Below are 17,468 nucleotides of genomic sequence, written 5' to 3' on the forward strand. Positions count from 1 at the left end.
CCAGCTGGAACAGAAGAGAGCCTGAAGCAATTTTTCTTTTTTTTTTTCCCTATCCTGGTTTTCCTTAATGAATAAAAAAGCTCTTCAGTTGTATTTTCTTCAAGTTTTATGGAGACTGTACACCTGCACCAGCTAGATTTGTTGTTACTGCATGATTTTTAGCATTATACTGTTCCTCCAAGAACATCCTGACCTCAATCAAAGTAGACAGTACTCTGCTCCAGTGCATGACAGCCATTAATAACAGCAGCAGCGGTGAACTTCGCTGTAGGTCCAGTCCTTCAGAAGAAGTTGTGAGGGTCCAGCCAACCCGAGGATGTAGCTATAGTGTAACCATGCCACAGATTTTACAGTTTCAGTACATGGAAAGTCGTGTAGACAGCTTTCTAGTCTCTCTGTATCTGAGACGACAGAATGTCTCTGTATTGTAGGAGAAAAGAAGGTCATTGGAGTTCTTTGTTCAGAAATTATGTCACTCTGCTTGGTGGTCGCATTGGGATGCTTTTTTTGTGGGAGTGACCTCCACAGACTTCTGAACTGTCAGTTCCATCCCTTATGATTATCTCTTGTGTGGCTTTGAATATTAATGGCACAAAGCCGTCCTTGTCTGCAGTGAGCACAATCCAAGAAGAGCCTACAAAAATTAAGCAAAAAAAGAAAATGAGTGCACTGATCTGGTTATGTAAATGTAGAAGCACGTTTTTAAAAGTCAGTGAGCACGTAGGCAGAGCAGGCTTTCTTTTGGTGCACTAAAGCCTTATTACACTAATGACATTAAGGTCTGACAATCCATGCTCAACACACCTTTGTGCAAATGCAGTGAGGGGCTAAATTAAAGGTCTTGCAAGGTTTGAGGCATTTCATCCCTTGTTTAAATTAAGTTTAAACACAAGGTGCATCTTTGCTAGTTCTAATAAACTATAAGTAGTTTCATCTTTTCAGAACTCCACCAGCCTTTCCATGCTGACTTTTGTTCTGATGACATCTGCTCATCCTTTTCACTCATCTGCTCTACCCAAATGACAGAGAGATTATAAAAACTGGAAAAGTTGCCAACAAAAATGATTGTGCTTGTTCTAGTAGAGAGTAGGGGTCTCCAGATCATTACTGTCAAAACAAGATTTTTCCATATGTTTTCAAATTCATATAGCAAATAGAAGAATGTTACACCTTGAAAATTATTTACAAATATGATTTACAAAAGCTGCTATGGTAAAATGTTGTGTCTTTTAATTATTTATTGAATCTTCTTCTAAAGAGAATGAACAAAATATGGATGGCATTTTAAATATCTTTTTTCTGAAAATAAAAAAGAGACAAGATTTAAAAACCAAAAGACTTCAAAACCATTTAGGTTCTCTTTCTGTATTGCATAGAAGTTGAAAATAAACCTCCCCCCACTCTGTTTTTACTTTTCTTAGCAAATTGGCTTAAAAATTATTATTTTATTTAGTGATTCATCTGGCTTTCTTTTTGGCTGGATATTGCAGTTCTCATAGAAAAGAGCAAATTCTCTTTTTTCTTTTTTTTTTTTCTTTTTTCCCCAGTTTGTCACTTTATGGGAAAAAAAATCCGTGGTACCTTAAAAGCGTTGTGGAAGCCCTTATATGACACACTTTCCTTAGAGCATGTGATTCTGTCATTATTGAGCAGGGGCATTAGCTGGGATATGAAGGAAAGAAAGCCCCAATAGTTTCTGTGTTGGGATTTTAGATATTGGGATATAAAACTGTTTTTGAAATTGAATGTGAAACAAGGAACTCTGGAAAATCTAAGTGAACCATTCTTATTTTTTGTCAGTCGTAACAAAGCATGCTCTTGGAGAAGGTAAATCTCCCCTTCTTTAACTACTATCAAAGCACTTTTCCAGGCTGGTTATATGTTCTCATGTCACCTGTTACATCATAAGAAGATTATCTTTCCAAACCATGAATCTTTAATCTTCTGCTCTTAATACTTTCTTTCTAAATCTGAACAGATTTCAAATTCTGTGAGCAGTGGGCCTGAAAGTAGAAGTTCTATGGTCCAAATGGATATTCCATTGTTCATCAAATTGATGAAGCATACTGTTGTGTCAGACTCTTGAGACTTACTTTTGTCCATTGAAATACTGGGAATTCTCAGTGTCATTGATAACACTTGCTTGAAGCATATCCCATGGAATATTTCAATGGAAAAGCCATGTGCAGAGTGTAGTCTCTTTTACAGTGAACAATTATTGTGATGGTGTGCCAAAAAGAGAGACTCCTGTGTGCTGCTAGCAGGGCACTCCATGACAGACTATGTTTAGCACAGGTAATGGTATTACAGTTCTGGGTTTAAAGCGCAAACAATGAGGCCGAGCTCTTTGCTCTTTTAACTCTGATGATCTTAACAGCATTGCTGTGGACATTAATTTGACTTACAGTTGTGAAGCTTTTCCCTCCAATCTATTAATGCTTAAGTGTTTACTCATAGTAAAAAATGCCTGGCTGTCATTATAATGCAAGCATGCTCTTCATTACATACCCTTTAATTATATAGTATTAAAGGACGGGAGTGATATTTTTAAACTTCACATTTAATATTTATGTCTTGTGTCCAAAGAAACTTTTAGGAATATAAGCAAGTACTATCTAGAACTGAATAAAGAGCAACACAACTGCTTCCATTCCAAACATCATAATTTTGCAGGATTTTGGTGAATTTTAGAAAGATTGTTGTTTCAGTTTTTCTTTTTGCTGTAAGCATACAGACTCAATATCAGAAATCTGAGCAGAAAGAGGGACACGTTAGGATGATTCTATGACATTATCTTTTTGATATCTCTGAAGTCTAATACATGAAATTGAGGAGAGGTGTTTTGCTAATTAAATATTCAACTGCTCTGTAGAGCTGAATATAGGTTTTCTCAGTCCCTTTGTTTATTATGGGCATTTATTTCTAAAATCAAGAACTGGAAATTCAGGCCAAAAATGAGCTCCTCCTCACCCCGCAGCACTGCATCATGTTGCTGCAGAAACCTGATGGGAAATAGCTCAGATCTCAACAGCAAGTAGGATTTTTTCATATATGCTTCCAGTGCACTGCATAGTCAAGGAAGATACCTGACAAAAATGTGGAACCTGCATATCCTTATCTTCTGGAACTACCTCAGAAAGGATCATAGTAGTCTATGATGAGAAAAGCCATCAGAAGCATTATAGAGAAATGACTAAGAAGTGACAGAGTGTGTGTTGCTGAAAAGGTGTCACAGGAACAGACAGGGACAAGGCAATTTAGAGGCCAGTCTGGGGCCAGAGTTCCCTTTGTGGCATCTGTCTTTATGAGTTAATCAGTGGTAGGTGGTAAAAATGGGAGATTGGCAAATAGGAACATTGAGCTTCATTTTTTATCTTACATTAAAATAATCCCAAATGCTACTTGATACATATATATATATATATATATATATATATATCATATTCTGAGAGTGAATTTTTCTCCAACCTATACTCTACTCTTAGGGCCAAGACGTGGTAGTAAGAATGGGTGAAGCAAAATGCCAAAAGGTTTTAGGAAAGTAATTCTACTTCCAGGTATCACAGTGTACTGATTATTTTCTCAACCTTCCTTTGCAGAGGCACCTAACATATTACTCTGCTAATAGGTAGCTTTGCAGTTAATTAGCATTTAAATTATTTCAAGAGACTCTGCTGTATTTCAGACATGGGAAAACACACACTTCCAAAAAAGTTAGTTAGCTCAGTTTACTAAAGTCTGGGGTAAAAATGTCTCTTTTATGCTAAATATCTCAGGTGAAACCTGATAGCAGAAATAAAAAGAACATACCGTGTTTCATTTCAATAACAGGCAGATCAAACAGCTGCTGGACTAAACTCAAATGGATCTTGCCATCACAGAGGAGAACATCTTTTGTTTCTTCAGTAACTGATCCATTTGAAAAGCTTTTCTTCATATGCATGTATGTAAAAGAAAAGATCTTGTTAATGGCTTAGACATTGAGCCCGAGTTCTTATAACCATTCCTCTGCTCTTACTCCTTTCAGTTCTTTAGTCATTTCGCTTTTTTTTGGTCTGTCTTTCCTGCAGTTTATAGATGACATCATCATGCAGTACCATTCTTAACACAATGTCATAGTCCCATATGAGGAGGATGAAAATGTCTCTTTGGTTTTTGCTTTATGAGCTTCTGCAGCTCAAAGCTGCCTCAGCCCTGTACGTGTATTGTCCTGGGGTGGGCATCTGTGTGTCTGTTGGGCCTCCCTGCCTGAAGGCAGTTTAGTGGAAGGGAATGTATCATTCCTAGAATAATGTTGTTCCAGATGCTGTCAGAGTAAATGAGTACTCTGCTCAGTTTCAGCTCTATGTGTAGGTGGGTTTGAGAGCTGTTGGGCAGCTATTCCACCCTGCTAAAATAACCTCAGGGTTATTTTGGCACAGGGAGTGTTGCAGAGAGACTGGACACAGCCACAGTCTCTCTGAAAAGCTGTTACAGCAAGGTAGCTTGAGAATCCTGTGATCTTGCTTTGAGCGAGAGGGAATGTATGTATTTTAAGCCTTGGAATTTGCTCTGGTATTCACTGGAAGAACACACTTGATTATAAAGGTGGCTTGTTTGTGCTTCATGAAATTTAGGTGGCCCTGAGAATAAACATCTTTGTGTTTCATCTTTCTGGTTACTTCAAGGTACAAGGACAAAAAATAGTTGAGCTACTATGGTCATGGAGTAGATACATATTTGAATTTACATTTTCCTATCTGCTATCATTTAAAAGTCCTTTTAACATTGAAAATTTTCCAATGACTCAATGTCACTATGAAATAGATGTGAATAGGACATTTTCTTCTAAATATTTCTAAATAATGTTGCTATACTTTGTCCTGTAAATTTCATTTTGTTCTTTACATGCTTTCTCCCTGTGTAGTTTCTCCCTGTGTTATGTTTTGCTTAGTTTATTTTTCTTTTGCATCTTTATGTTTGCAATACCACCAGATTTTACATATTTGTTATGAATAAACAGTCTATTTACCCAATTTCACAGACCCCTCTGTTTCATATATTCAAAAGGGATCCAAGGTTTCAGAATGGGCTGACAGGATCTCATCTATCCTAACTCCTATTCTAGTCCTACTCTGTCTGTGTCTACTTCACACCCTTGAATTTTTTCTTGCTAATGTAAAACTTAACAGTTGAATGAATTCACAACTAAATCTTCTATTTGTGTGCACAGTAATCTGACCTTTGACTAAATAAATGTCTCTTGTAATGCTTGTCTTCATTTCTAATTGTCGTGTCTTTTGACAGTTGCTCTCTGTGAACGTGTGCATTTTTGCTGTGTAACAACCTCTCTAAATCAATCCCTTTCACTTTTCTGTACACAGTATCTGTACTGTCATGCAGCCACATTGAATACTGTAAATCAGAATGTCTGCTGACTGTAGCAAATGTCTTTTCCCCCAATCTGCTATAAATTGCTCATGCAGATAGTCTATGGCTGATTTGTTATTTATTTATTTATTTATTATGATTGATTTTTATACATAAGACCCATAAAAAAAAATCTTTCCATTGAAAACATGAACTTTCCAACTTTCAAGGGTCTTCTCTTTTTTTCCGCAGTCCAAACAACCAGAAATTTGTTGGTGCATAATTAATAAAGGACATATCTAAGGAATGCGTCAAGGAAGTATTTCTTAGCCATAAAGTTTTCTTTCAAGGAAGATTTTCAAGAAAACTTTCAAGGAAGTTTTCTTAGTCATAAATCTATTGCAACTTTTTGTTACACCTGTAACTATATAAAAGAAATTCTTTGTCATTTTTAGGTATTTCCAAGTAATGTAATATTATATTCTATTAAACCTAAACACACCCAAAACTCAGTAGGCTGAATGTTCAGCAGTGAGCATGTACTTTGCACAGGCATTGCAAAGTTGCTCTTTGCCTGTGCAGGTATTTGTGCAAAGCTCTGTCATTGCTGCAGACTGTGGACTAGCACATCTAACAATTATTTCATTTTCCTGAGTTCAGGTTGACATAGCAGAGTTTATTTAAACTGGAACTTCAGTTCATGAATTATAGAAAAAAATGGACTGTAAATGAGACAGGCTCATTGCCTAGTCCCAAGTGGTCCATTTTCCACATAGATATGCTTCAATTCAAGAGTTATCAGAAAATAATCTAGCTCTGTCTCTCTTGACTTAAAATCAGTTAAATGGAAACATATACTCAAGACAACTTTCTTCTAGTTTGTTTTCTATATAGCATTGCACATTATGATTGGAACAGCCATTGGGAATGAAAGACATTTTTGTATACACAAAACTACACAACACCTACGTTTTATCCTAAACAGTTTTTCAAGTACAGACCTGAAAGATCAAGACTTGGTTGTTTGTCTTTTGTCACTGCCAGTGTCATATGTGCTATTTTCTCTGTCTTTGTCATATACTTCTATTTATAATGATAAACATAATCATTTTACACACTTATTTTTAACTTTTTACAAATTCTGTCAGGTCAAGAATCTTTCTCTGTTATAATCTAATTATTTAGCCTTTTTGTTTAATGCTCAGTTTAAGTGATGATAATGTGCCTTCTCTTGGAGGAATGTGTTCACACACATGTCACAGATTAACTGATTTAAACCTCTACCTTCTTGTGAGGCAGGTAACTCTTAGTAACCCCTTTTTATAGATGATCATACCATTATACAGGGAGCTTAAGAGATTTAGCCAAGGTCATGGAAGTAATTTGTGACAGAGGTAGAGGTACAACTAAAAGCTTGCATTGGTACTTCCCACTTGCATGCCTTAACCCAAAGACAATTTTATAGCCAAATCTAGGTTTAATCCACCTCTTCCCAAAATCCATGTCTGTTTTTGCTATATTGTTATTTTTCTCCAATAGGAATTAGAGAACCTGAAATGCCCAGATTAAAATCCCTTGTGTTAGTTGCTTTATTCTAGAACAAAGTTTATTAGTAGACAAAGAACATCTTAATCACAGAAGAAGCAAGTATATTTCCACATACATTAGTGTATATTTTCAGATTAAGTTTCTTTAGCCAACTTTCTGTAGTAAGTCCAACTCTTCTTCAACAAAAACCCAGAAAAAATAAATGATCAATTCAATAACTGTTTTCCTTCACCTGTGTCAGCCTGCCCAGATGAGATTTTATAGCTATAAAGGGTGTTCTGGGAAGCAGCCAGCCCATCACAGCAGTGCCAAACTGTCTTTCAAAACTCACATTTTGGATTGCAAATAGGTACGAGAAAAAAATAGTTTACTAAGGCAAAAGGATTAGTGGATGAGATGTTACATACCTCACAGATGTCTGCACAATAAATTAATATGCCTTCTCTCCCTATTTTGGACCCCACTGAGCAGTCAGCTGGAGCTAGTTCTACCTCTTGACCTTTTCTTCATTTGTCTTGTATTTCCTAAACCACTGCCTATGCTCCCCTGCATGCTAAGATCACCTCAATGAACTTAAATTCAACAATAGATGAAAGAGTGAAGTAAATGAGAATGTGCTACCAATCAGAGTTGGTTTTATTGACATTGGGTTAGAGATCAGTTGAAGTCTTAATACATCTTTCTTGCCCATGGATGCCTAGGAATGTAAAATGATTTTCAGATGAGACCTGCCAGCTGTGTTGCCAGTGCTCTATACCTGCTGATGTGCCTCACTGATATGCTCCCACACTGCCTTTGTTCTTTTCATAACAGTATTGTATTTTGGATTCACAATCATCTTGTAGTCACTTAGCATGTACAAAAGCAGAAATTTCATCTCTTAATCCTGGAATATATTACTATGCCCTTTATATTAGTTCATTTAGTTAATTTAATTTTTTTTTTATTCTAGATGTTAAATAATAGTCATCAATTTACAGATCTGAAATCCTGATCCTTTATCAAAAATATTACTGACTGCATGTCCTATGCAGATTTTATAAGCATAATTCAGCAGATCATTAATGAAACTTTTACATGAGCTTGAAAATCCATCATGAGAAAATCTACTAGTAATTTTTTTTTCCATTTTCTTGTATATTACTATAACTATTCCTATCTCCCCTGCAGTTAATTCCTTAACTATCTTATTTTTCTTCTATTAATCCCTATTCTCTGCTGTTGAACAAATAATTTCCCCTGTGGCTTGATTTCAAGTACTGTACTGAACTACAGGTATTTTAAATATTCTTCATCTCCTTTGTGTTAATAATCTGTTCTTTTATAAGGGATAGGTATCGGGTTAGTACATGCATTGTACAGTGAATAGTGCTGTAGTTGTCTAGGATTCTGGTTTCATTCTTTTAAACCCTTGATTTCAACTGTGTTGTGCTCCACTGGTGATTTCAGGTTTGATACCTTAGTACCCATTACTCAGCTTGCTTTTACTTTGCCCCTATATTCATTGTCCAGGATGAGAAAAAGCTAGTAAATTAGCTAGATATGGGGGCTCTGTTCCAGAAGACACTTAAATAGCTAAGGAAGAGAGCATTGAAAAGGAAGGAGAATTATGATTTACATTCTCATTGCGCCTTGTGCAGCATTGCCACAGGTAGTGTTCATTAGGTTTGACAGCTTGCACTGCTCCCCTTCTCTGTCATTATTTCTACTGCTGCTGTGACTCCTGCCTGCTTTCTGGTATATTCTGTTTTTATTGTGGTGGAGATATTGCTGTCTTTCCTTTCCTTACCTTTATGTGGGACATTCCAATTGCAACCTTAATTAACCTGGCAGAGAAGCATAAGCCTGTAAAATGTTTACGCTGGAAGAGATCTAAGGTGCTCAGAGGTGCTTAAATCCCAGTGCAATTTGCATTTATAGGGCACATCAACATTCCTGGTGACACGATGCTGGGATTTCTCTCCTCTTGTCTCTCTGTTAATAGTTCTGCAGCTACTGTTTCAGGTGTATTGTCATCTAAGATACACCTTTTGTGTTTGTGCTTCCATGGTCTTTATGTATGATCTTTACTTTCTTTGTGCAGTTAAAACTTGGGTTGCTTCATTTTTGACATTACATGTTCCTTTCCTTTTGCACCTGCGTATCCAACAAACAAATCATCTGCTCTAACAAAAGGAATTGTGTCTCCTCTAGAAACCCTGCTTGTCTGTTATTGATCAGTTTCAGTACACTGTTGACAGAATTTGTTCATAACAAATTCCTCAACCTTTGCTCAAAATGTTATCCATGCATTAATCACACTTCTCTTGACTACTGCGGGTCTTTCTTTTACAGTCATCCTAAATCTCTTCTTTATAAATTTCAGGATAGCTGACTAGTTTCTTACTCCAGGGAACAGTCATATCAGCTTCCTCTTCCATCATTTTCATGACTTACTTTCTATTGCTCAGCCCGAGTCAGAAATGCCCTTTGGATTTTGGAAGGGTTCATGGTCTTATTACAGCTCATCATTTCAGCCTGCTCTTCGCTCATTTTACTGTGCCATCCTTATATTCCCATTCTTTACGTCATGCATTTCTATCAGAGCTTTAGTGCCATATGTTTGGATCCTTTCTGTTCATCTCCCAGATATGTGTATTAAAAAAAAAAAAAAGTTTATTTTGTAGCTGACCTTGACATTAAAGTTTCCCATAGGAAATTGTAGGAAGATACTATAAAAGTACAAATTGACTTGTGTACAATTATTGGTGAGTGCTAAGAAAAGAAAGTCATTGTGACAAATTGCTGAAAAGATATTATTTCCTATTTAATTATGCAATATATGCTCTCAGTGATATAAACTTTTGACATCTACTGCTTGTGAACAAGATGTAGGAGTTTAAAGATATTCTTCAGATTAAAATGAATCTTAGTCCTCCTGGAGAGGTTTGCCTAAATGTCTTTAATTTGAGATCCAGATTGGCTTTATTTCCACTGTAATTAGCTTTTGAATTAGACTAGTTTAAATATTCTGCAGCTGTTTCTTTTCTGAGGGAAAAGGATGATAAAAATATCGTTTTGCAAAATGAAACAGAAAAAAAATCTGACAGATCCTCTTTTTTTTTTCTTTTTAAATAATATCTTCTTACTGCATTTGTCTGTCTACCCTCCCACATTCCCCCGAATCACAAGCCTCTATGTGATGAAAGAGCAATAATATTTGCTTTTCAGGGTTGAATGATCAAGTTACCTCTGGTGGCTGAATGCTATTACAAAAGTGATAGTGCAGTGACATTTCCAAAGTGTGAATGATCGTGGTTTTCTTCTATGGCTATGAACTACAAAGAATACAAATTCTGGTAGCACTGCATAGATGTGACTTCAGAGGAGTTAGAGGCAGGCTTGCACTAACAGGATAAACAAAGGTTTTGATGACTGTTAAATGAGCAGACATTATGAATTATTAAGTAATAAATGTTTGGGGTTTTTAGTTTTCTAAGCAGAAGAGGAAGTACACATAAATATGTCAATAATGCTTCTGCAAAACAGTGTTCATAACTGCTCGTTAATTATTGCTACATTTTTATCTATTATGTTTTAAACTTTCATTTTATTTTTTAAATGCATAAATATGGTTATGCAGTCCTGATCATTATATTCTTTAGTACAATAGATTTCTCAATCAAGACTGAGCCTCTGCTGTGCTGGGGATTATAGAGACACTTAAGAAGACATGCACTTGGCACGAAGAGCTGGAAGATAATGGCCATATTATTGACTAGACTGCAGTGTTCCTAAAGCTTAGAATGTTTTCCACTGGCTGATATTTATATCATAAGGCAATAAAGCTATTTCCTGACTTTTTGCTCGGTGAACACAGAGTCTGGCTGGAACCCACAGCCCAGCTGGTCTCTGAGCTCACCGTGCACTAAACAACTCCTGAAGGAGGAACAAGTTTCAGATGTCTGAATATAAACTAATCAAAACAGCAGTTTCTCTGAAAATTAATTGCCTATGAAGCAAATATTTCCCTGTCTGTCTGTAGACCTTTCTGCAAAGTCTACTCTTCATTATTTTTTGGCATCATGCTGTGATCCTGTTTGATTTCAGAAGAGGGGCTGAACTATACAGGGCATTAGTTGAGACTTCCCCACGAAAGCTGTGTGTGGGAAGGCATTAGTGGCACTTTTTCTGAGTCATTGTAATGCCATGCTAGCAGTGCTTGCTGCTGGCTTAATGTGAAACTAACCTGTTTGGATAAATAAGTATTCCTTTCTAAACATAGTTTTTCTAGCAGTATTTTAGAAGCACTTAATTTTTTTGTTGATTTTTCTGAAGAAAAATAACAAGTTAACTAATTCTTACTTATGGTGCAAGCATGTGTATAGCAACTTCAGATCTTAGATTAATGTTATATGTCACAAATAAAACTTCTCTTGGGAAAGGTTAATTCAATTGAATCCTAGAAATAGGGCTGCTTGCTAAATAAATAAATTGATTTTTGTTAAGAAATCAAAATTAATTTGAACATTCTGGAGAACAGAAGGGCTTGCTTCTTGGCCAATAAAATCCTAAATTATTTAAAATAGACATGCTGCTTTTTCACCAGAATTTGTATAATATGTTCAAGTTAAATTATTGACTAATTCAGATTGAAATCTTTGTTTTTGTCCAGAGAACGCAACACACCAGAATGTGTTTAAATGCCAAGTAAACGATTACTAGAAAGTAATGACCATTATTGAATTGAGTCACCATTCCCTTAATGAGTGTTTAAGGAGGGGTACTTAGATGTCTGTATGGCTTCCTTTAAAGTTAAAGGAAGTAAAATTTGCTTCAGCATCATCATAATGCAGTGTATTATTTTGACATAATGCTGCTTATGTTGCAGTAGATAAGAATGCATTTATAATTGGAATCTACATCCTGAAAGGGACACCAGTTGTATCATTACAATCAGCATGTTCAAAAATCTGATCAGTATAATGTTAGTATTCCTGTGAATAATATTAAAAATAGTAGATAGAAATAATTACCCAACTAACATTCCTTAGTTGAAATTCTTATTGAAGTTAGGAGGAAATTTGCCAAAACAAGGGTAGATAGGAACATGATGGTTTGAAATTCTGATATTAATTCTGATTTAATGAAATCATAATTACATATTGATGGATTGGAAGGGTTTTGTTTGTTTGAGGTTTTTTTTTCGTAAAATTTTAAGTGGTTATGTGTTTTACAAATTGAGTACATCTTATTTTGCAAAGAACAGTGTTGAGAAATCAAATTAGAAATAAGCCAAATTCATGTTATGTCCATTTAAATTTTCCATAAATTGAGATTCAATACTTTGTTTCAGTCTTCCTGTGAGTCTGTCTATCTTAAGACCCTGGATCTGAGCTCAGGTTTAAAGTTATTACATTTCTGGTGAGCTACTGTAGCCCCCCATTCATTGTCTTATCTCTGAACTAAACTAAAATATAAGTCTTTTGCAGATTAACAACTCTGGCTCTGTTCTGTCCTGACAGATGCATACAAAATCAGTCAGTGTCCAAGACAATTGTGCATGATCAAAGAACAAACAGGCAAATCTCCCATGTTAAGTATCCTCTAAACTATCCACATCATCCTGAGTTACTGTTCCAATGAAAAATTATAATTCCATTTTAGATTAAGCTTGATGCCAAACCTAGGTTACATTTCTTATGGGTTGATAAGAATAAACTGCATCCTCTCGGTTTAAAAAATGCAAGATTGTTTAAAAATGTTTGGTTCCTATCACAGTATTTCTAAACTGACAACATTTTACCTGGTAAGTGACATGCACGACAGGCGGTTCCTGGGAGCATGGGTAGGCTAAAGATATCCTCCTCCCGTTCCTAGCGAAGTCCGTTATTTCGGAAAGGCTCAGCTGTAACTCATTGAAACTGCCACAAAGTCTCTCTAGATTTCTAGATATGTGACTCATTCCCCTTTCGCTTGGCAAATTGTTGTTTTTAGGAGAATTTGATGCTTCTTGGATCACACTGAACTGCACTTTAGGGGATGTTGGTCTGCTGGAAATCCTGCTAGGTGATCTAAAACCACGGAGAGACACTGAGCGATTTGTAGGTTCAGCATCCAATGTTTCCAAGGCCACCAAGGAGTCACCTGGGAGCCTTTTTTCATCCAGGTCACTCACACTTGATGAAGGGCTCTGCTCATAACTAGGGCTCTTTACTTCTTCAATGAGTCTTCTCCTGCCACTTGGAGACTGAATAACTGTGCTTCTAGGTATTAACAACTCCCTGCTTTGAGGCTGGTCTTCTGTGGCAAGATTCTCAAAGAATTTTCTTCTTCCAGGTATATTAACAGAGGATTCAAAGTTATAGAACATATTTTGCTTAGTCTCAGGCAATGCTGAAGAATTTTCTTCCAGCATCAATTCTTTGACCATAAGACGCATTACATACCTGTCTGAACTTGAAGATGGAATAAGATTAGGCTCAGGGAACCTCTGCTTGCCAATTAGAATCAATAAGAGTTTATCTGTTAAAAAGCATAGGCCCTTTGGTCTTTCATTTTTTTCCAGCTGGATTTGTTGAATGTGAGGCATGCAGGAAGAGGTTACTGAATACACCAGAACAATATTAGAAGTATTAGAGGCTACTGCCACAATCTGAGCTCTAAGGTCAAAAGCCATTATATCAGGAACCAGAATACCTGGGATGGTGACTTTTCTGGTGGTCGTTACCTTCCTCTCAAAAGTCACCAAGATCAAGTGAGAAGAATCTTGACCATTTGTTGCTGCAGAGTCTTTGCGTTTCAGAGTAATGAGAGGACTGGGATCAGACCGACGGTGGTTTGCAAGGATATGGGTCAAATCCACAGGACCTGATGAAGAAGAAGCAACTGAATCAACACCTGATCTATCTGAATCTATGGACTTTCTTCGTGTGTCCATGGAGTATTCCTCATCACCGAGCACCAAAGCAGACTGTGAGATTAAAGAGCCAGCTTCTGTACCTGAGGGCACATCAAATGCAATGCCTGCATTGAAACCACAGATATTATCTAAAGTAAGCTCAGTAGCTACAGCAATTTGGAAATCCAGAGTGGCTTCTATAGCGCAGATATAACCTCCCACATCAAAAACTGGGCAAAAGGAGCAGATATTTAGAGCTTTCTGAGCATTATCCCATATGTAGGAGTGCAGGGCACTGCCTATAGCAACTACTAAACGATTACCATCCTTAGTCCAGCAAGCACAGTGAATGAGTCCGCTGCTTTTGATCTCTGCCTTAACCCGCGTGTTGTCAGTTCGAACAGCATGCAGGACTGAAGCATCTCGTTTTGTAAGTACAGCCAAGATCTCCTTCTTTGGATGCCAGACACAGCCCTGAGAAAGCAGTGGAAATGGCTCACCAACTTCACAAGTCTGAGAAATCAAGGGCTTTTTCTTCTCTGCACTGCTGTAGACCAGCTGCCAAATGCTTACATGCTTCTTGTGCTGAACAGCGAGCAGAGCTGGGGTATCTGTAGAGCAACATGGGCCCCAGTAAAGCCCATGCACATGTTCAAATTGACCAACAATGCTTGAGTCTCCAAACTTCAGCTCTCCATTTTGATAGTATAAAGTAGTCAGTATCACTTGCTTCCCATCTGTCCAGGCAATTCCATGCACAGGGTGGATAGCTTGATATAAAGCATTGAGGCCAGTTCTCAGCAGCTTTGCCTTTCCCAGGTCCATCTTTTTAGGCTTTCTTTCTAATGGTGATTGTTCCTAAGTAGAGAATCTATGTAATTCACTTGCGGATCATCATGAGAAAATTTTTTTCTCATGTCTCCTTCCCTTCCTTTCCAGTATCAAGCTGCTATTTTCCACTAATCATCCAAGAGTCTATATTGTGAACTCCTTCTCTGTAGGCCTGCAGCTGCTCTTCTAAGTATAAATCCATGTCAAAGCTGCTTTGGCTAGGCCTTTTCCTGGGAGGAGTTATTATCTTCATGTGATTGCTAACAAGGTTTAACCAATTACTGTGCGTTTTCGTAGAAGGCTATTTTTAACTCTTCAGTGCTGGGAATATATTTAAAAATAACACTAATACTTTGACCTTCAATGAATGAAGGTCTTTACCAAAGAGAGAGATCATACACTTGTAAGCCTAAGTATTAAGCTACAGCCTGAAATAATGACCTGACACTTCTTTCAGCCAGCCTTTGAAGGATGAAAGAAGATTTAAACATAACTGAGACCTGTACAAGGCAGATTGCAATCTGTGATGAGCAGCATCTTTCAAAGAGACAAAATCCAAAATGGCTATGAAAGTAAAGTAAAAAAGGGAAATCATGCTCTATTCTGTTAGTAGTTGCAAGAGGACGAAGGAAGGTGAGATTTAAAAACAAACACCTGAACTAAAAAACCCCAAGTACATAGTCTAGGAGCAAAGAGAGCTGGTTAGTGATTCGTGTTCATTTTACTGGGACATACTTCCTAGCTACAAATATATATTGATTTCTTTCTTGGTCTTCCCAGCCACCTGTATCTGAGGGCTGTTCCCTTGTTATACAGAAGGAATGCAGAGAGGAATCCAAAAATTTCCTGTTTCTCCTAACCCTGCATTTTCCACAATATGTAACATAACAGCATGCAAGATCCTTGAGTCATCAAAGACCCGAAAGACCCAGCTAATAAATTGCTGTAGCACAGTGGGGCTGTGGGAGGATACAGAAGTTTGGGTGGGCTGTGTTGTTTCAGGCCCAGACCTGGGCCAGATGTACTGCCTTGGGTGCCTCCATCCTTCCCTCCTCAGCACAGCCTTCTCTGGGGTTAGCTTGGACAGAATGTGCATATGGCTGAGAATAAATAGTCTGGGTGGGATTAATGAACTTAAATACAAGCAACCATTACTATTTTCAGTGCCCCAGGATATTTCAGACAGCCACACTGAGCTGGCAGGTACAACATAGGACTTCAAGAGGAGTAGTACCTTTCTGGGGTGGCAGCTGGCAACAAAGAGATGATCCCCAGATAGTCCCTCGACTGCCTAAGATGGAATTAGAAGCTTATAAACAGGTAACTGAACCTCATCCTCAGCATCCTTCTGTAATTCTTGTTTTGCCAGTGCATCTCCTTTCAGCTTCCATGGAACTTGTGTCTCTTGCTTTTTAAATTAACAAAAAGTGAATAAATTAAACCTGGGCAAAGGTTTGCAAGCTATCAGTGTAATCACTGTGGTTAAAGATGCAAGCCTTAACAATACACATTCTGCATCTTTAGTTTGTTTATACATTTACATATTTGTATATTTGTATATTACAACCCAAGGAAAATGTCTTGTTGAAGGCAGTTGGACCTCTGTTGTAAGAATTTTTTAATACCCTTTTTCCAGGTGTATTTACTGAGGATGGCTATTACCACTAAAGAACTCCCAAACTGGTGCAATTATATCACATGCTCATTCACAGCTACCTTTTTTTTTCTTTTCTTTTGTGAAATATTTCATGAAGATTATATTCAAAATAAAAACTTTTTAATATTCTTCAAGAATAAGCCAGCGAGGATGACTAGAACATCAAAAAAATTAAAAATTAAAAAGCTAAATATGCAGGTTAGAAGATCTGTTTTTATGCAAGACTCGTAAATTCTTTGGTCTCTGTGCTTTTGCTGAAACCATGCTTTTTAATGATTTTACCTTAGCCTTTGTGACATGGATGCCACTCTGCCATACCTATTTCACTAGGAAGTCTGATGACTTCCTCCAAGTCATAGCAGGATTATTGTTTTTGTTATTTTTTATATTAGTGAAAGTTTCTTACCCATAGTAGTTATAATGAACAGATTGCATTAAAATACAATCCCAGCAGTTCCATAAATTGTCAGAGTCTGTGTAATATATACTTGTTTTACTTTAAAATAATGGTGTTTCACTGCTTTTTTGTCTTCTGGGTGTATTTTGCTGAATCTGATAAAGGTATTCTTTGGCACAGCATTTAATCTATATTCTGCATTTAATCTATATTCTGCACACTGTGCTTTAAATGTCCTAACAAAACTATGTTGCAGCTGGATTCTAGCAACCTAAAATGTGATTTGGATGCAGAAACTTCTGCCTCATTGTGACTGAAATGTTCAAATGTTTTGCTAGGGATAATGTGCATTCTGCCAGCTATGCTGTCATCTTGAGAGCATGGACTAACTACTCGTGGGGAAGACTGGACTTTATTTGCTGTTGTGTTTTTTTTTTAAATTTCATTATCTCGTAAAGCATTTGCTCTTCAGCAGTGTCTGCGACATTATCTGAGGGTAATACAAGGCTGAATATGTGAGGTTTGCCAGTAAATTTGCCAGAATCGCCCTCAATTTTGGAATTCAGGTCATCTCACAAACACTGAAGTCTTGAAAAATATTTGCAGCAGAGCTACAGTGAAATTTTCATCTATCTCTGAAGGCTTTAGGAAATAGGACTTCATCTGAAGTCATACTTATGACACACATGAAGACATACTTCATCTGAAATGTACTTATTTCTAATTAATTATCTGAGATACACAGATACAAAGATGGCAACATCACAAAGTTCCACTGGCATGGTAGTGAGCTGGGGGGTCATGTA

General features: G+C 37.0%; 1 protein-coding gene across 2 annotated transcripts; it reads right to left on the reverse strand.

Moving 5' to 3' along the window:
- Positions 1-111: 111 nt before the first annotated feature.
- On the reverse strand, positions 112-15,494 carry LOC102114230 (WD repeat and coiled-coil-containing protein-like). 2 transcript variants are annotated; one of them, XM_088053371.1, is made up of 4 exons: positions 15,483-15,494; positions 12,683-14,602; positions 3,811-3,931; positions 112-634 (listed from the first exon to the last, which is right to left on the reverse strand). In XM_088053371.1, the coding sequence occupies exons 1-4, from the start codon at positions 15,492-15,494 to the stop codon at positions 468-470; spliced, it is 2,220 nt and encodes a 739-aa protein (XP_087909497.1). In that variant the 3' UTR covers positions 112-467. The 2 variants fall into 2 exon arrangements, with proteins under 2 accessions (XP_087909497.1, XP_005521884.2); XM_005521827.2 differs by lacking the exon at positions 15,483-15,494 and having other exon boundaries at positions 12,683-14,765.
- Between the last annotated feature and the right edge of the window lie 1,974 nt (positions 15,495-17,468).

Source organism: Pseudopodoces humilis, chromosome 3, assembly GCF_049639895.1.
Source record: "Pseudopodoces humilis isolate 2021_Gansu_Grassland_sample_001 chromosome 3, ASM4963989v1, whole genome shotgun sequence".
Lineage (NCBI taxonomy): Eukaryota > Metazoa > Chordata > Aves > Passeriformes > Paridae > Pseudopodoces > Pseudopodoces humilis.